This window comes from Pseudophryne corroboree, chromosome 1 (genome assembly GCF_028390025.1).
Source record: "Pseudophryne corroboree isolate aPseCor3 chromosome 1, aPseCor3.hap2, whole genome shotgun sequence".
NCBI classification, from domain to species: domain Eukaryota; kingdom Metazoa; phylum Chordata; class Amphibia; order Anura; family Myobatrachidae; genus Pseudophryne; species Pseudophryne corroboree.
Window position 1 is genome coordinate 696,729,684 of NC_086444.1, and position 20,297 is coordinate 696,749,980.

The following is a 20,297-nucleotide window of genomic DNA, read 5'->3' on the forward strand; positions in this document are numbered from 1 at the left end:
AGCCCACCTTCCTTGTGGAATGGGCATTCACAGATTTTGGCTGTGGCAGGCCTGCCACAGAATGTGCAAGCTGAATTGTACTACAAATCCAGCGAGCAATAGTCTGCTTAGAAGCAGGAGCACCCAGCTTGTTGGGTGCATACAGGATAAACAACGAGTCAGATTTTCTGACTCCAGCCGTCCTGGAAACATATATTTTCAGGGCCCTGACAACGTCTAGCAACTTGGAGTCCTCCAAATCCTTAGTAGCCGCAGGCACCACAATAGGCTGGTTCAGGTGAAACGCTGACACCACCTTAGGGAGAAATTGGGGACGAGTCCTCAATTCTGCCCTATCCATATGGAAAATCAGATAAGGGCTTTTACATGATAAAGCCGCCAATTCTGACACTCGCCTGGCTGAAGCCAAGGCCAATAACATGACCACTTTCCACGTGAGATATTTCAGATCCACGGTTTTTACTGGCTCAAACCAATGTGATTTTAAGAAACTCAACATCACGTTGAGATCCCAAGGTGCCACAGGAGGCACAAATGGGGGCTGAATATGCAGCACTCCTTTCACAAATGTCTGAACTTCAGGTACTGAAGCTAGTTCTTTTTGAAAGAAAAATCGACAGAGCCGAGATCTGTACTTTAATGGAGCCTAGTTTTAGGCCCATATTCACTCCTGCTTGCAGGAAATGCAGAAATCGACCTAGTTGAAATTCCTCTGTTGGGGCCTTTTTGGCCTCGCACCATGCAACATATTTCCGCCATATGCGGTGATAATGCTTTGCCGTAACATCTTTCCTGGCCTTAATAAGCGTAGGAATGACTTCTTCCGGAATACCCTTTTCCTTTAGGATCCGGTGTTCAACCGCCATGCCGTCAAACGCAGCCGCGGTAAGTCTTGGAACAGACAGGGCCCCTGCTGTAGCAGGTCCTGTCTGAGCGGTAGAGGCCACGGGTCCTCTGATAGCATCTCTTGAAGTTCCGGGTACCACGCTCGTCTTGGCCAATCCGGAACCACGAGAATGGTGTTTACTCCTCGCTTTCTTATTATTCTCAATACCTTTGGTATGAGAGGCAGAGGAGGGAACACATAAACCGACTGGTACACCCACGGTGTCACTAGAGCGTCCACAGCTACCGCCTGAGGGTCCCTTGACCTGGCGCAATATCTTTTTAACTTTTTGTTGAGGCGGGACGCCATCATGTCCATCTGTGGTTTTTCCCAACGGTTTACCAGCATCTGGAAGACTTCTGGATGAAGTCCCCACTCTCCCGGGTGGAGGTCGTGTCTGCTGAGGAAGTCTGCTTCCCAGTTGTCCACTCCCGGAATGAACACTGCTGACAGTGCTAGTACATGATTCTCCGCCCATCGGAGAATTCTTGTGGCTTCTGCCATCGCCATCCTGCTTCTTGTGCCGCCCTGTCGATTTACATGGGCGACTGCCGTGATGTTGTCTGACTGGATCAGCACCGGCTGGTGTAGGAGCAGGGATTTTGCTTGACTTAGGGCATTGTAGATGGCCCTTAGTTCCAGAATATTTATGTGAAGGGAAGTCTCCTGACTCGACCATAGTCCTTGGAAGTTTCTTCCCTGTGTGACTGCCCCCCAGCCTCGAAGGCTGGCATCCGTGGTCACCAGGACCCAGTCCTGTATGCCGAACCTGCGGCCCTCTAGAAGATGGGCACTCTGCAGCCACCACAGTAGAGACACCCTGGTTCTTGGAGACAGGGTTATCAAGCGATGCATCTGAAGATGCGATCCGGACCACTGGTCCAACAGGTCCCACTGAAAGATTCTGGCATGGAACCTGCCGAAGGGAATTGCTTCGTAAGAAGCCACCATCTTTCCCAGGACCCGCGTGCAGCGATGCACTGATACCTGTTTTGGTTTCAGGAGGTCTCTGACTAGAGATGACAACTCCCTGGCTTTCTCCTCCGGGAGAAACACTTTTTTCTGGACTGTATCCAGAATCATACCCAGGAACAGTAGCCGTGTCGTCGGAACCAGCTGTGACTTCGGGATATTTAGAATCCAGCCGTGCTGGTGCAGCACCTCCTGAGATAGTGCTACTCCCACCAACAACTGTTCCTTGGACCTCGCTTTTACTAGGAGATCGTCCAAGTACGGGATAATTAAAACTCCCTTTTTTCGAAGGAGTATCATCATTTCCGCCATCACCTTGGTAAATACCCTCGGTGCCGTGGACAGTCCAAACGGCAGCGTCTGGAATTGGTAATGGCAATCCTGTACCACAAATCTGAGGTACTCCTGGTGAGGATGGTAAATGGGGACATGCAAGTAAGCATCCTTGATGTCCAGGGATACCATGTAATCCCCCTCTTCCAGGCTCGCAATAACCGCCCTGAGCGATTCCATCTTGAACTTGAATTTTTTTATGTATGTGTTCAAGGATTTCAAATTTAAAATGGGTCTCACCGAACCGTCCGGTTTCGGTACCACAAATAGTGTGGAATAGTAACCCCGGCCTTGTTGAAGTAGGGGTACCTTGATTATCACCTGCTGGGAATACAGCTTGTGAATCGCCGCTAGCACCGCCTCCCTGTCTGAGGGAGCAATCGGCAAGGCAGATTTTAGGAACCGGTGGGGTGGAGACGCCTCGAATTCCAGTTTGTACCCCTGAGATACTATTTGAAGGATCCAGGGATCCACCTGTGAGCGAGCCCACTGATCGCTGAAATTCTTGAGGCGGCCCCCCACCGTACCAGGCTCCGCCTGTGGAGCCCCACCGTCATGCGGCGGACTTGGCAGAAGAAGCGGGGGAGGACTTTTGCTCCTGGGAACCTGCTGTTTGTTGCAGCCTTTTTCCCCTACCTCTGCCTCTGGATAGAAAAGACCCGCCTTTTCCACGCCTGTTTTTCTGGGTCCGAAAGGACTGAACCGGATAAAACGGCGCCTTCTTAGGCTGTGAGGGGACATGGGGTAAAAATGCTGACTTCCCAGACGTTGCTGTGGAAACTAGGTCCGAGAGACCATCCCCAAATAATTCCTCACCTTTATATGGCAACACTTCCATGTGCCTTTTAGAATCTGCATCTCTTGTCCACTGGCGAGTCCATAAGCCTCTCCTAGCAGAAATGGACAATGCACTAACTTTAGATGCCAGTCGGCAGATTTCCCTCTGTGCATCTCTCATATATAAGACTGAGTCTTTTATATGGTCTATGGTTAACAGGATCGTGTCTCTGTCTAATGTGTCAATATTTTCTGACAGTTTATCTGACCACGCAGCGGCAGCACTGCACATCCAAGCTGACGCAATAGCTGGCCTAAGTATAATGCCTGAGTGTGTATAAACAGACTTCAGGATCGCCTCCTGCTTTCTATCAGCAGGTTCCTTGAGGGCGGCCGTATCCGGAGACGGTAGTGCCACCTTTTTTGACAAACGTGTGAGCGCTTTATCCACCCTAGGAGGTGTTTCCCAACGTGACCTATCCTCTGGCGGGAAAGGGAACGCCATTAGTACCTTCTTAGGAATTACCAATTTTTTATCAGGGAAAGCCCACGCTTCTTCACACACTTCATTTAATTCATCTGATGGGGGAAAAACTACGGGTAGTTTTTTCTCCCCAAACATAATACCCTTTTTAGTGGTACCTGTATTTATATCAGAAATGTGTAACACCTCTTTCATTGCCTCAATCATGCAGTGAATGGCCTTAGTGGGCATCAGATTAGACTCATCGTCGTCGACACTGGTGTCAGTATCAGTGTCGACATCTGGGTCTGCGGTCTGAGGTAGCGGGCGTTTTAGAGCCCCTGATGACCTGTGCGACGCCTGGACAGGTACGAGCTGAGAAGTCGGCTGTCCCACATTTGGCATGTCGTCAAATTTCTTATGTAAGGAGTCTATACGTGCACTCATTTCTTTCCATAAGCTCAACCACTCAGGTGTCTGCCCCGCAGGGGGTGACATCCCTTCTAAAGGCATCTGCTCCGTCTCCACATCATTATCCTCATCAAACATGTCGACACAGCCGTACCGACACACCGCACACACACAAGGAATGCTCCAACAGAGGACAGGACCCACAAAAGCCCTTCGGGGGGACAGAGTGAGAGTATGCCAGCACACACCAGAGTGCTATATAATGCAGGGACTAACTGAGTTATGTCCCCTATAGCTGCTTTTTCTATATAATTTATACAGCGCCTAAATTTAGTGCCCCCCCCTCTCTTTTTTTTACCCTTTTCTGTAGTGTAGACTGCAGGGGAGAGCCAGGGAGCTTCCTTCCAGTGGATCTGTGAAGGAGAAATGGCGCCAGTGTGCTGCAGGAGATAGCTCCGCCCCTTTTCCGCGGCCTATTCTCCCGCTTTTTTCTGGATTCTGGCAGGGGTATTTTCCACATATATAGCCTCTAGGGCTATATATTGTGGTATTTTTGCCAGCCAAGGTGTTATAATTGCTTCTCAGGGCGCCCCCCCAGCGCCCTGCACCCTCAGTGACCGGAGTGTGAAGTGTGTGTGAGGAGCAATGGCGCACAGCTGCAGTGCTGTGCGCTACCTTGGAGAAGACTGATGTCTTCTGCCGCCGATTTTCCGGACCTCTTCTTGCTTCTGGCTCTGTAAGGGGGACGGCGGCGCGGCATCGGGACCGAACACCAAGGACTGGGCCTGCGGTTGGATCCCTCTGGAGCTAATGGTGTCCAGTAGCCTAAGAAGCCCAATCCGGCTGCAAGCAGGCGAGTTCGCTTCTTCTCCCCTTAGTCCCTCGCTGCAGTGAGCCTGTTGCCAGCAGGTCTCACTGAAAATAAAAAACCTAAATCTATACTTTCTTTCTAAGGGCTCAGGAGAGCCCCTAGTGTGCATCCAACCTCGGCCGGGCACAAAATCTAACAGAGGCTTGGAGGAGGGTCATGGTGGGAGGAGCCAGTGCACACCAGGTAGTCATAAATCTTTCTAGAGTGCCCAGCCTCCTTCGGAGCCCGTTATCCCCCATGGTCCTTACGGAGTTCCCAGCATCCACTAGGACGTCAGAGAAACAAAGAGAGAATCAGATTTTCGAATTGAAGCAGTTCTCTTCACATAGATATGGAGAGCCCGTACCACATCCAAAGATCGCTCTTTGGGAGACAAATCAGGAGAGACAAAGGCTGGAACCACAATCTCCTGATTAAGGTGGAACGAAGAAACCACCTTAGGTAAATATCTGGGACGAGTCCTAAGAACCGCCCGGTCACGGTGAAAAATCAGATATGGGGAACTACAAGACAAGGCACCCAGATCCGACACTCTTCTAGCAGAGGCAATAGCCTAAAAGAAGACCACCTTAAGGGAAAGCCACTTAAGGTCAGCTGAACCAAGAGGTTCAAATGGAGGCTCCTGCAACGCCTCCAAAACCACCGACAAGTCCCAAGGAGCCGCAGGTGGGACATAAGGAGGTTGGATATGCAACACACCCTGAGTGTATGAACATCAGGTAAAGTCGCAATTTTTCTCTGAAACCACACCGACAAGGCAGAAATATGAACCTTGAGGGAGGCCAGACGCAGGCCTAAATCTAGGCCCTGCTGCAGAAAAGACAACAGTTTGGCTGTACTAAACTTGGAAGCGTCATAATCGTTAGATGCGCACCAAACAAAGTATGAATGCCAGACCCTATGGAAAATCCGAGCAGAAGCCGGTTTACGGGCCCGCAACATAGTTTTAATGACCTCTTCAGAAAAATCCTTAGCCCTCAAGTCGGAAACTTCAAGAGCCACGCCGTCAAAGAAAGCCGGGCTAGCTCCTGGTAGACACAAGGGCCCTGAACGAGAAGGTCTGGGCGTTGCGGAAGTAGAATTGGACGCTCCGACGATAGGCCTTGCAGGTCTGAGCACCAGTGCCGTCTGGGCCACGCCGGAGCTATGAGAAGCAGATTTCCTTTTTCTTGCTTGAACTTCCGAATTACCCTGGGCAGGAGTGACCCCAGAGGGAACACCGCCAACGCATCCACGAATGCTGCTTGAGGATCCCTTGTCCTTGCTCCGAAGATCGGAACCTTGTGATTGTGTCGAGACGCCATCAGATCCACATCTGGAAGACCCCACCTTTCCACGAGGAGTTGAAACACTTCTGGATGGAGGCCCCACTCGCCGGCATGCACGTCCTGATGACTGAGAAAGTCCGCTTCCCAATTCAGGACTCCCTGAATGAATATTGCCGATATTGACGGTAGATGGCGTTCTGCCCAACATAGAATCCGTGAGGCTTCCTTCATTGCTAAACGGCTTCGAGTGCCGCCCTGATGATTTATGTAAGCCACTGTGGTGGCGTTGTCCGACTGTACTTGAACAGGACGGTTCTGAATCAAATGCTGGGCTAGGTTCAACGCATTGAAGACCGCCCGCAATTCCAGAATGTTGATCGAGAGGAGAGATTCCTCCTTGGTCCACCGACCCTGCAAGGAGTGCTGCTCCAGCACCGCGCCCCAACCTCTTAGACTGGCATCTGTCGTCAACAGGACCCAGTTGGATATCCAGAAGGGACGGCCCCTGCACAATTGTTGGTCCTGGAGCCACCAGAGCAGCGACAGTCAGACCTCCGGAGTCAAAGAGATCATTTGATACCTGATCTGGTGAGGCAGGCCGTCCCACTTGGCTAGAATCAGCTTCTGGAGGGGGCGAGAATGGAATTGAGCATACTCCACCATGTCGAATGCTGACACCATGAGGCCCAGCACCTGCATTGCCGAATGTATCGACACTTGCGGACGAGAAAGGAAGCAACGAATCCTGTCCTGAAGCTTCAGGACTTTCTCCTGAGACAAAAACAACCTTTGGTTGTGAGTGTCCAACAGCGCTCCCAGGTGCACCATGCTCTGAGCAGGGACCAGAGAAGATTTCTTCCAGTTGATGAGCCACCCGTGGGCTTGTAGAAACCGGACCGTCATATCCAGATGACGCAGGAGAAGATCTGGGGAATTTGCCATGATTAACAAGTCGTCCAGATACGGCAGTATCCTGACCCCTTGACGGCGGAGTACCACCGTCGTCACCGCCATAACTTTGGTGAAGACTCGCAGAGCCGTTGTTAAACCAAAAGGTAACGTCCGAAACTGGTAATGTAGGTTGCCACTAGCGAAGCTCAGGTATTGTTGATGTGACACTGCTATAGGAATATGCAGGTAAGCATCCTGTATGCCCAGGGAGACCATGTAGTCCCCAGGTTCCAAGGCCAGAACTATAGAGCGAAGGGTTTCCATTCGGAACTTGGAAACCTTCACAAACCTGTTCAGTGCCTTGAGGTTGAGAATGGGCCGGGAGGACCCATTCGGTTTCGGGACTAGAAACAGCGGAGAATAGTACCCCCGGCCCCTCTGAGCAAGAGGCACCTGTACTACGACTCCTGTATCCAGGAGGGTCTGTACCACCGAATGCAGAGTGTTTGCCTTTGTCTGGCAAAATCGATGAGGGGGTCGGTTTTTGAAGGCTATGGCGTAACCTCGAGTGACGACTTCCCGTACCCAGGCATCTGAAGTGGTCTTCAACCATTCCTGGGTATACCCTAGAAGCCGGCCCCCCACCCTGGGATCCGGATGCGGCAGGCTTATCGGTCTTGGCTGCTGGCTGACGGGCAGCCCAGGCTCTTTTGGGCTTAGGCTTACCAGGTTTGGAAGTGCGGGCCTGCTTATGGTACGCCTGACCTTTTGCTTTACCTGAAGGACGAAAGGGGCGAAAGGACGTGCCTTTGGCCTTCGACACAGAAGGAGCTGTATTAGGCAGACCGGCAGTTTTGGCAGTAGCCAAGTCAGCCACTATCTTATTTAAGTCCTCCCCAAACAGAATATCTCCCTTGAAAGGGAGTACCTCCAGGGTTTTTCTAGAGTCCAGATCCACAGACCAGGATCTCAGCCACAATATCCTGGGAGCCAGGACTGACGTAGTAGAGGCCTTGGCTGCTAGGATACCGGCATCAGAAGCCGCCTCTTTAATATAGCGAGAAGCTGTGACAATATATGACCAGCATTGTCTAGCATGGTCAGAGGAGATTTCAGCTTCTAACTCCAAGGCCCATGCTTCAATAGCCTCTGCCGCCCATGTAGCGGCAATAGTGGGCCTTTGTGCAGCACCCATGAGGGTGTAAATCGCTTTTAGACAACCCTCAACACATTTATTCGTAGGCTCTTTTAGAGACGTGACGGTAGTGACAGGTAGAGCTGAGGAAACCACCATCCTAGCCACATGTGAGTCTACTGGAGGAGGCGTTTCCCAATTCTTAGACAGCTCTGGCGTGAGGGGATAGCGAGCCAGCATATTCTTTTGAGCCACAAACTTCGTACCCGGGCTTTGCCAGGGTTCCTGACGTATATCCACTAGGTGGTCAGAGTGAGGTAAAACTTGTTTAATCACCTTCTGACGCTTGAACCTATCTGGTTTCTTAGGAGGAACGGATGGCTCGGGATCATCCGTAATCTGCAGAATTAACTTGATAGCCTCCAAAAGATCAGGAACATCCACAACAACCGTATCTTCGTCAGTGTATGTGCTGTCTTCATCAGACGAGGTGTCAGTGACAGCAGTGGATTGTGAGGAGACGAGCGCTCGCTTAGAGGACCTCTTGGACTTAGGCGAGCGTTGGTCAGACTTTTTAGTAGTCAGGGACTGGTTCAACTTCTTTAATTGAGCAGATAAATCATCCGCCCACGGCGGGTTAGCTGCAGGGACCACATACGGTTGTACCGGCATAGGGGTCCCATAGGGGGTGTTAGTTTATGAACTAGCGTATGCAGAAGCGTGGAAAAAGCGGCCCACGGAGGGTCAGTATGTGCCTCCGTTGCCACAGTCCCACTGGGGGGCAAGGAGCCCCCAGAACCAGAGCCCAAAGCTGCTATATTCTCCTCATATGTGCCTGTGGCTTCAGCAACACCAGCAGTGTGTTCCGCCCCAGAACCGTTACCCTCAGAAGCAGACATGATATAACTTGCAGTATGAGGTAACACAGTACAATTATTAGCAGCACTATATCCCTAAACCCAAACCCCTGCGCAGTGTAGTCAGCACCAGCAGAGATAAAGGAGAGATATGGTGACTAAATCACAGAGAAAAATATGTAATACAGTATATCTTTGTGAAAATCCTATATTAAATAACACCTGACGCACCAAGCCCCCTCAGGTTATAGAATATAGGGATAGTAAGTTGAGTGAAAGACACGAGATGGACACCACTCAGCTATCAATGCACACACAAATAGTCACAGTTTGTACAATGCAGAGGTTATTACAGACAATAATACTGCACTGGACTAGCTTACACATCTATATAGTCAATAGATATAACACTACACAGTAAGAAACTGGATGTATATCACAGGGTAATTGTACTATAAACCCCTGACTAAATGCACTCTTTCTTACTAACACTGAATAAAAAGGCAGGTAGAATACTTAAGTGTCATGTAAAGGCACAGCGCTGACAACCAGGCGGCTTTACATACGAGGATTTGCCCAAGCAGTCCCAGGAACAGTGAGCTGAGGAGTAATGGCGCCGCAGACACTGACTGGGAGTGAGGAAAAGACAGAGATGTAGCTCCAGGGCAGGAACACTTGCTGGAAATGGCGCCCTGGGGCTGGGGAAGGGGCTTCAGTTCTAAGCCTTATCCCCCTTGCTGGCAAAACCACCAGGTACTGTGGGCGATAGTAAAATCGGTTTTAAGAGAAAAACTGACCTGCGCCCATGCCCTGGTGATCTAGTGGGATCGCCTGTACTGCCACAGTGTCCACCTGCCAGCGCGCACGGCCCGCCTCCCACTGACCACGCCAGATCGCGATAAAGACCGGGTCCCGCTGTAGGTACCCGGCAACCAGGGCTCGGGAGTGTACAGCGCCGCTGGGGAGAGCTGGAGCTGCAGCAGAGAATGTCAGAAGACATTTACCCCTGCTGCTGCCCTGAAGTCTTCACATTTTCTTCAGAAAAAAAGCCTTTTTAGGGCTGCATGGTGCAGCCCCTCTGTTAAGTGCCTGCTGACTGCAGCACCAACTAACAAACTGAGCTCCTGTGCTGGGAGGCGGGGTGATATAGGAGGCGGCGCAGTGCATTCTGGGAACAGTCAAAGCTTTGAGCCTGTTGGTGCCTCGGATCAAGATCCTACTCTACACCCCATTGTCCAGACTTGTGGAGCCCAGTGTACCCCGCAGCAGAAATACACAATAAGCATATCCTGTGAAACACCTACATAAACTAATAAACCTGACACACTTAGCCACCTCAGGTTACAGAATATAGGGATAGCAATCTGAGTGAGAAACACGAAATGGAGGTCACACAGCAGCTATATGCACACACACATAGTCACATTGTAGAATGCAGAAATTAAGACATACAATAATACTGCACTGGACTAGCAATACAAAGCAAGACTAAAATAGATATATCAATGCACAGTAAAGACTGGATGTATATCACAGGGTACTTGTACTATATAACCCTGACTAGATGCACTGTTTCTTAACTAACACTGTCAGCAGACATGTAAAATACTTAAGTGTCCTGTAAAATGCACAGCGCGGACATGCAGGCGGCTTTACAAAGGAGGATTTGCCCAAACAGTCCCAGGATCAGCGCAGCTCTGTGTAATGGCGCCCAAACGCTGAAAGGGAGTGAGGGAGAGACAGAGAGAGAGAGAGAGAGAGACACAGAGAGAGAGAGAGAGAGAGAGAGAGAGATGCAGCTCCAGGGCGGGAACATTTACTCTAAATGGCGCCCTGGGGCTGGGGGAGGGGCTACAGGTCAGAGCCTTATCCCCTTGCTGGACTTCACCACCGGGTACTGCAGGCCTTAGCAAACAGATTTTTTAGAGAATCCGACCTGTGCCCTTGCCCTGGTGGTCTAGTGGGGTCCCTGTACTGCCACAGTGTCCACGCCAGCACGCACGGCCCGCCTCCCACCGGCCATGTCGGATCGCAGCTTCCAGCGGGTCCCACCTAGGGGACCCTCTTACCTCCTCCCTAAGTGTGGCCACGCGATCCTGGAGAACTGTGGTGTGTGTGTCTGACTGATGAAAACCAGAGCCTCCGCTGTAAGTACCCGGCAACCAGGGCGCAGGAGTATACTTCGCCGCTGGGGAAGATGATGGAGCTGCAGCAGGAGATGTCTGACTGACATCTAACACTCACAATGTCTCGCTGCAGCCCTTGAAGTCTTCAATATTCACTTAGAAAAGATCTTCTGAGGGCCGCTGGAGCAGCCCACCTGTTGTATGTCTGCACTGCATGGCACCAACTACAAAACTGAGCGCCTATGCACGGAGGCGGCGCTATGCATTCTGGGAAGAAGGTCAAAGCTTTTAGCCTGTCGGTGCCTCGGATCAAAATCCTACTCTACACCCCAATGTCATTCCCTGTGTACCCCCGCAGCAGAAAGTGTGTCCAAACTATTGACTGGTAATACATACATACATACATACATACACACACATATATATATATACTGCTCAAAAAAATAAAGGGAACACTAAAATAACACATCCTAGATCTGAATAAATGAAATATTCTTATTAAATACTTTGTTCTTTACATAGTTGAATGTGCTGACAACAAATTCACACAAATTATCAATGGAAATCAAATTTATTAACCCATGGAGGTCTGGATTTGGAGTCACCCTCAATATTAAAGTGGAAAAACACACTACAGGCTGATCCAACTTTGATGTAATGTCCCTAAAACAAGTAAAAATGAGGCTCAGTAGTGTGTGTGGCCTCCTCATGCCTGTATGACCTCCCTACAATGCCAGGGCATGCTCCTGATGAGGTGGCGGATGGTCTCCTGAGGGATCTCCTCCCAGACCTGGACTAAAGCATCCGCCAACTCCTGGACAGTCTGTGGTGCAATGGAGCGAGAGTTGGTGGATGGAGCGAGAGATGATGTCCCAGATGTGCTCAATTGGATTCAGGTCTGAGGAACGGGCAGGCCAGTCCATAGTATCAATGCCTTCGTCTTGCAGGAACTGCTGACACACTCCAGCCACATGAGGTCTAGCATTGTCTTGCATCAGGAGGAACCCAGGGCCAACCGCACCAGCATATGGTCTCACAAGGTGTCTGAGGATCTCATCTCGGTACCTAATGGCAGTCAGGCTACCTCTGGCGAGCATATGGAGGGCTGTGCGGCCCCTCAAAGAAATGCCACCCCACACCATTACTGACCCACTGCCAAACCGGTCATGCTGGAGGATGTTGCAGGCAGCAGAACGTTCTACTTGGTGTCACCAGACTCTGTCACATCTGTCACATGTGCTCAGTGAGAACCTGTTTCATCTGTGAAGAGCACAGGGCACCAGTGGCGAATTTGCCAATCTTGGTGTTCTCTGGCAAATGCCAAACGTCCTGCACGGTGTTGGGCTGTAAGCACAACCCCCACCTGTGGACGTCGGGCCCTCATACCACCCTCATGGAGTCTGTTTCTGATCGTTTGAGTAGACACATGCACATTTGTGGCTTGCTGGAGGTAATTTTGCAGGGCTATGGCAGTGTTCCTTCTGTTCCTCCTTGCACAAAGGCAGAGGTAGCGGTCCTGCTGCTGGGTTGTTGCCCTCCTACGGCCTCCTCCACATCTCCTGATGTACTGGCCTATCTCCTGGTAGCGCCTCCATGCTCTGGACACTACTCTGACAGGCACAGCAAACCTTCTTGCCACAGCTCGCATTGATGTGCCATCCTGGATGAGCTGCACTTCCTGAGCCACTTGTGTGGGTTGTAAGAAGGTCATACAGGCACGTGGAGGCCATACACACTACTGAGCCTCATTTTGACTTGTTTTAAAGGACATTACATCAAAGTTGGATCAGCCTGTAGTGTGTTTTTCCACTTTAATATTGAGGGTGACTCCAAATCCAGACCTCCATGGGTTAATAAATTTGATTTCCATTGATAATTTTTGTGTGATTTTGTTGTCAGCACATTGAACTATGTAAAGAACAAAGTATTTAATAAGAATATTTCATTCATTCAGATCTAGGATGTGTTATTTTAGTGTTCCCTTTATTTTTTTGAGCAGTGTATATATACATACACACACACACACACATATATATATATATACATACACACACACTCATATACATACATATATATATACACACATTATATATTATATATATATACATACATATATACATACGCGCACACATACATACATACATACATACATATACTAGTCCAGTGCAGTTTTATTGTCATACAGGTTGAGTATCCCATATCCCAATATTCCGAAATACGGAATATTACGAAATACGGACTTTTTTGAGTGAGAGTGAGATAGTGAAACCTTTGTTTTCTGATGGCTCAATGTACACAAACTTTGTTTAAAACACAAAGTTATTAAAAATATTGTGTTAAATGACCTTCAGGCTATGTGTATAAGGTGTATATGAAACATAAATGAATTGTGTGAATGTAGACACACTTTGTTTAATGCACAAAGTTATTAAAAATATTGTATTAAATGACCTTCAGGCTGTGTGTATAAGGTGTATATGTAACATAAATGCATTCTGTGCTTAGACTTGGGTCCCATCGCCATGATATCTCATTATGGCATGCAATTATTCCAAAATACGGAAAAATCCGATATCCAAAATACTTCTGGTCCCAAGCGTTTTGGATAAGGGATACTCAACCTGTATATGATTATCTGCATTGCCTGTGACTGTGTGTGTGCCTGTATAGCAGGTATGGTTTCACTTTTCAGTATTTCCCGGATATATCTATCATTATATTCTGTACCCTAAGGGACTAGGTGCGTCAGGGTCATATATATAGTGCGTCACAGTATTTATTGATTACGTGTATTCTACTGTGTAATCAGTCACAAAAAAACAGATTTATTCGCAGGTGTTGTGTACTGTGTATTCAGTCACATACTAACGGATTTAATCGCAGGGTTGGAGGCCGACTTCTGCAGTTTACCCTGGTCTGGTTAAAGACCACTTCAAACGCATGGGTGCGGGATGTGGTCTCTCACGGGTATGCAGTCTCCTTCAAGAGAAGACCCCCTCGCCAGTTTTGCACCATGGTTATCCCTTCAGATCCGATAAAGGCGCCCAGACAGGCAGAGGTTACTACTCGACCTTGTTTCTAGTTCCGAAACCCAATGGGTCTATCCGGCCTATACTCAACCTCAAATCATTGAACAAGTTTGTGAGAGTGTCCAAGTTCCGTATGGAAACACTGCGCTCAATTGTACTGGCTATGGAACCCGGAGTCTATATGGTATCCCTGGATAAACAGGATGCGTAACTGCATATACCTATTCCCATGTCGCATCTGCAGTATCTGCGGTTTGCTATTGGCAACCTCCACTCAACCTCCAGGCTCTACCATTTGGACAGGCTATGGCTCCTCGGATCTTCACTAAGGTCATGGCCGTAATGACGGCCCATCTCCGTCTCCAGGGAGTCTCCTGGACGACTTGCTGATTCTGGCAAACTCCCACAATGTCCTCTTTAGTCATCTGTAACGGACAGCCCACGGGTGGCTCATCAATTAGAAGAAATCCTCGCTGATTCCAGCTCAGAGCATGGTGCACTTGGGGGCACCCCTGGACACACATAGTCAACGACTGTTTCTGTCTCCAGAAAAAGTCCTGAGACTTCAAGACAGGATATGGATGCTTCCTTTGTCGCCCCAGAGTGTTGATACACTCGACGATGCAATTATTTGGCTTGATGGTGTTGGCATTTGACATGGTAGAGTACGCTAAATTTCATTCTCACCCTCTGCAGAGATTAATCCTTTCCAAGTGGGACAGTCTACCTCATCGAATCAGATCTCACATGGTCACTTTGACTCCGGAGGTTCATCTGTCACTGACCTGGTGGCTATAGGACCAGCAACTGAGCAAGGGCTGTCCCTTCTGCATCCCCGACTGGGTCCTGCTAACAATGTTATGCCAATCTGAGGGGTGCGGAGTTGGAGCAACACTCTTTTCAGGGTCGCTGGACCAAGGAGGAGTCACTCCTCCCAATAAACATTCTGGAGTTGCGCGTGGTGTACAATGCATTGACTCTCGCCCTGCCTCTGGTACAGAACAGGCCCGGGTTCAAGTACAGTCAAACAATGTCACTACGGTGGCATACATAAACCATCAAGGCAGCGCTCGAACTGTCAAAAATCCTTCGTTGGGCGAAGCGCCATCTGCCAGCAATATCGGCAGTGTTCATTCCGGGCGTCCTAAACTGGGAAGTTGCCAGGACGTGCACGCCGGAGTGTGGAGTACTCATCCAGAAGTCTTTCAACTCCTAGTGGACAAGTGGGGCCTACCAGACATAAACCTGATGGCGTCTCGACACAATCACAAAGTCCTGGTCTTCGGATCAAGGATCCCCAAGCAGCGATCGTGGACGCACTGGCGATTCCATGGAACTTTCGGCTGCCCTACGTGTTCCCTCCAGTGTCACTTCTGCCCAGGGTCCTGCGGAAGTTCAAACAAGGAGGATTTCTACTTCTAGTTGCTCCAGCGTGGCTCAGACAGCATTGGTTCTCTGACCTGCAGGGTCTCTCGACAGAGCGTCCTCTTCTTATTCCTCAGTGCCTAGACCTCCTCGTACAGGGCCCTTGTCTTTATCAGGACCTGGCCAGGCTGGCTTTGACGGCGTGGCTCTTGAGGCATCACTCCTGAGAGCCAAAGGATTCTCTGAGGCGGTCATCCAAACTATGTTAAAAGCCCGTAAACCGGCTTCAGCTCGGTTTTATTAAAGGGTCTGGAATTCTTACTTCACCTGGTGTGCTGATAAGAATTATGATGCATACAGATTCAGAACTTCCAGAATTCTGGCTTTTCAGCAAAGAGGCCTGAACTTAGGCCTTCGTCTGGCCTCCCTCAAGGTTCACATATCTGCCTTGTCGGTATGGTTTCAGAGAAAAATTGCATCTACACCTGACTTTCAAACATTCACTCAGGGTGTCTTACGGATTCAGCCTCCCTATGTCCCTCCTGTGGCTCCATGGGATCTGGCTGTTGTCCTGAATGCCCTGCAAGAGTCTCTATTTGAACCTCTTGAGACGGTGGACCTTAAATGGCTCACGGCCAAGGTCTTGTTTTTACTGGCTATTGCCTCTGCTAGAAGTGTCAGACTTAGGCGCATTGTCCTGTCGTCCACTCTTTCTAATATTTAATTGTGACCGGGAAGTTCTTAGAACTCGCCCAGGTTATTTACTAAGGTGGTGTCATCTTTTCACCTTAACCAAGAGATTGTGGTTCCAACCTTCATCTCTTCTGATTTGTCCTTCAAAGAGCAGTCTTTGGATGTGGTATGGGCTCTCCGTATGTATGTGGAGAGGACTGCCTCTATCAGGAGGTCAGACTCCCTTTTTGTCTTGTTTGGTTTTCACAAACGTGGCTGGCCTGCGAATAAACAAACCTTGGCCAGATGGATTAGAATGGTGATTGCACAAGCTTATGCGCAGACTGGTCTCCAAGCTCCTGCTGCTATTCATGCCCATTCTACTCGGCCTGTAGGACCTTCTTGGGCGGCTCGCCGTGGCGCGTCCACAGAACAATTGTACAAGGCAGCTACGTGGTCCTCTGTGAACACGTTTATTAGGTTCTATGCCTTCATACTTTCGCCTCCCAGGATGCTTCCTTTGGATGCGTCCCCTCTCTTGAGGAACTGCTTTAGGACATCCCTGATGTTTCCCTGTGGAAACCAATGTAACCTGCTGCAGAAAAGGAGAGTTATTGTAGACTTACCATTGTTAACTCTTTCTGCGAGGTACATTGGGTTCCACAGGGTGCCCACCCTGACGCACCTAGCTTCTATGGGTTTGTATGGCATTAGCCGCTGGTCCATTCTCCTGTCGTGAGAATGTATGTCTATGTGACTAACATCTACCTTCTCTCTTACCTACTCCTGCATTGGACTGGTTAACAAAACTGAGGTCACAGTGCCTGGAGGTGGGGTTATAGAGGAGGCCCCAATGCATCCTGGGACAGCCTAAAGCTTTATCCTGTTAGTGCCTCTGGATCAAGATCCACACTACACCCCGATGTTTCCCTGTAGAACCCAATGTACCTTGCAGAAAGAGTTAATAATGGTAAGTCTACCATAACTCTCTTTTTATGTCTGAATAGATTTCTCACACTGCTCAGGTCCTGCTTACCCTTCCCCAAATGTGTGTTGATACTCATGTATCTTGCAGTTCCAGTCAAACTCTTGTGTTCTCGGTATGGAATATGTTTTTTGGTCTCTGGGTCCCAGTACTCTTTGGCCAGGCCAAAGTCGATTATGTGGATAGTTTTCTGGCGCCTACTTCCAGGACGACCCAACAAAAAGTTCTCCGGCTTCACATCCCGGTAGATGAGACTTTTTGTATGTACATACTCAATACGTGAGATCTGAAGTAGAAAAAAATAATGCATTACTAACTAATATGCGAAATATGTGAAACAACTGACAAAATATAAAATGATTAGTTACATATTACATATTCAGGGCAAATGTGGCACAAAAATAAAACAACTCACTAGCTGGACTGCAATCATCAGTACTGTTTTGAGGGTGAATGTTCTGTCACATAGGTCAAAAAGGTCTTCCAGACTGGGTCCAAGCAGTTCTAGAACCATAGCATTATATTTCCCACATGGGCCAAAATAATACACCTGAGGAAGACCCTCTGAAATCAAAATAAATCAGGAGTCAGATAAGGAGAAGAAACAGTAAAAGAGCGAACAAGATGAAAAAGTATAATAAACTGTGTGCAAATTAACCACTTAACTGACGATTTTTCCCTTCAAAACTGCTAATAACATTGTTTTTTTTAATTTATTTTATTTAATAAAGTTTAAAAAGTATTTTTTTAAATATTTAAACATTATATTATGCACATCTGCAGAATGGATCTCCTCATCAAAAACGGTGGGTCAGGGTGGGATGGCGCAGTCGCATGAAATCTGACCATGCCAGTTAAGTGAAGATTTGTGTACAACTTTTGGTGTTAAAAGCAAACAAAGAAACAGATTTTGATGTGAAAAAAATAACATTTCAAAAAAGAAAAGAGAAAAGTTCATCTAGTTAAGGGGATAATTCAGAGTTGATCACAGATGTGCTAAATTTAGCACATCTATGATCGTTTACTCTGACATGCGGGGGGACGCCCAGCACAGGGCTAGTCCGCCCGCATGTCGGGCCCCAAACCCCCACCGCACTGGTAAAACAGCATCGTACGGCAGCGATGCTTTTGTACCTGGCGAGTGGCTCCCTACATGCGCAGCTCCTGCGCCCTGGCAGGGAGCTACCCACCGCGTTCCGCGTTGTCCGGACCGCGCCCAACCAATGGCGTTCTAACGCCACTGGCACGCCCCCTCCCGCCCGCATCTCACTGGGCTCCAAAGTAATTCAGACTGCGATCGCTGCCGCTGCAGCGATGCAGTCTAAATTACCCCCCAAACCTTTTCTGTTTGTTTTGTTTGAAAGGGGTGTTTTCCTGTGGAAGGGTTTATTTACAAGTTTGTCCATACATTTTTTTATTTTACTATATGAATCTCCACCACAAACGCAAAGCGATTATTCCATAGATCGATCACTTTTTCTGTAAATAATAATATCTTATGTTACTTTTCACTCACTCCCTCCCATTTCATAGTAGGTCCCCTTGTGCTACAAATTCTTCTATTAAATGAGCACAAAACTGTATTGACAAAATAAATAAATAAATAAATACAAATAGGACGACTGTCAAGAGCAAATAAGGAGAAAGGACAAGAAAGTAAAATACAAGGAGAGGGCTAGCAATAGTGTATAATGTAATAAATACAGGAAGTACTTTGTTGCTCTTCATGCTATTGAAATCCAATAGGTCAACAGCATGTCATCAATGCCAACACAGTTGCAATATTATTTAAAGCATTGTGACGGAGATACGTTAAACATGATCTTAAAGTATCATATATTGTTTTTTCTTACAATAAATTAGTTAATGATGAAAAATGTTCAACCTTCCTTACTGTACTATGTACAGTTTTAATTTAAGGGCAAGATATCGGGAAAAATTTGTAAAATAAAAAAAAAGTTGACATTTACATTTTCCCCTACTTAAAAAAGTGCAAACAATAAGGAGGGTTTTTGGTCACTTACTGTTGAATCTTTATCTCTGAATCAGACTGGGGGGACACTGGATCATGGGGGTTGCAGCTGGGTGGGCAGGAGCTAGCACTTACTGTAACATTGGGGCAGATTTATTAAGCTCGGTGAAGTGAATACAGGTTGAGTATCCCTTATCCAAAATGCTTGGGACCAGAGGTATTTTGGATATGGGATTTTTCCGTATTTTGGAATAATTGCCTACCATAATGAGATATCATGGTGATGGGACCTAAGTCTAAGCACAGAATGCATTTATGTTTCATATACACCTTATACACACAGCCTGAAGGTAATTTTAGCCAATATTTTTAATAACTTTGTGCATTAAACAATGTGTATGTACATTCACACAATTCATGTATGTTTCACATACACCTTATACACACAGCCTGAAGGTCATTTAATACAATATTTTTAATAACTTTGTGTATTAAAATAAGGTTTGTGTACATTGAGCCATCAAAAAACAAAGGTTTCACTATCTCACGCTCACTCAAAAAATTCCGTATTTCGGAATATTCCGTATTTCGGAATATTTGGATATGGGATACTCAACCTGTAATTGGAAGGTGATAAAGGACCAGCCCGTCAGCTCCTGTCATTTTTCAAACCCAGCCTGTGACATGGAAGTTAGGATCTGATTGGCTGGTCCTTTATCACCATCCACTTTATCACTTCACCGAGCTTAATAAATCTGCCCCTTTATACATTAGCTCCTCCCCATGCAATCTCCATAAGACCAATACAACTTTAAAAGAACCTGGCAAAGAGAAGCAGTAACCCAGTGACACTGTTGGAACAAAAAAATAATAATCAGAATTGTAGGGAATGGACGGACAACAACAAAACACCACAAGCATAAGGGAGGGAACGCGGTGTCCTCCAGCCGGATTCAGAGGAAAGGATTCAATATTAAGTGACCAAAAATCCTCTTAACTTTCATCAAGGCTGGAGGACATTGGACCATGGGACATTCCACAGCCATCCCCAGGGGAGGGAACGCTCAGGCTGCCTGACTGGAGAACTGTATGCCAAAAGAGGGCATCGCTGGAGGTAAAATCATGAAAACAGTAAAAACAAATGAACGTGTGGACAGAGGACCAGGCAGACACTCGGTCTGGCTGAGGTCGCCCCGTACTAGAACAGACCTGCGTTAGGATTCAATAGAACCAACACGCAATGATCTGCTGTGTAGCCGGCCATCCGCTCCATAAAGAACAAGC

General features: G+C 47.9%; 1 protein-coding gene across 6 annotated transcripts in view; it reads right to left on the bottom strand.

The window, feature by feature from the left end:
• Positions 1–20,297, bottom strand: part of CSNK1G2 (casein kinase 1 gamma 2) — a 175,890-nt gene that overhangs the window by 59,726 nt on the left and 95,867 nt on the right. For all 6 annotated transcript variants that reach the window (XR_010175777.1, XR_010175778.1, XM_063914810.1 and 3 more), the window contains 2 exons: positions 17,457–17,605; positions 17,093–17,327 (listed from right to left, as the gene is read on the bottom strand). Coding sequence is in view for 4 of the 6 variants with exons in the window: in XM_063914810.1 (XP_063770880.1) it covers positions 17,093–17,327; positions 17,457–17,605 (384 nt within the window). In the remaining 2 variants the exon portion in view is untranslated. The remainder of the gene's footprint in view (positions 1–17,092; positions 17,328–17,456; positions 17,606–20,297) is intronic.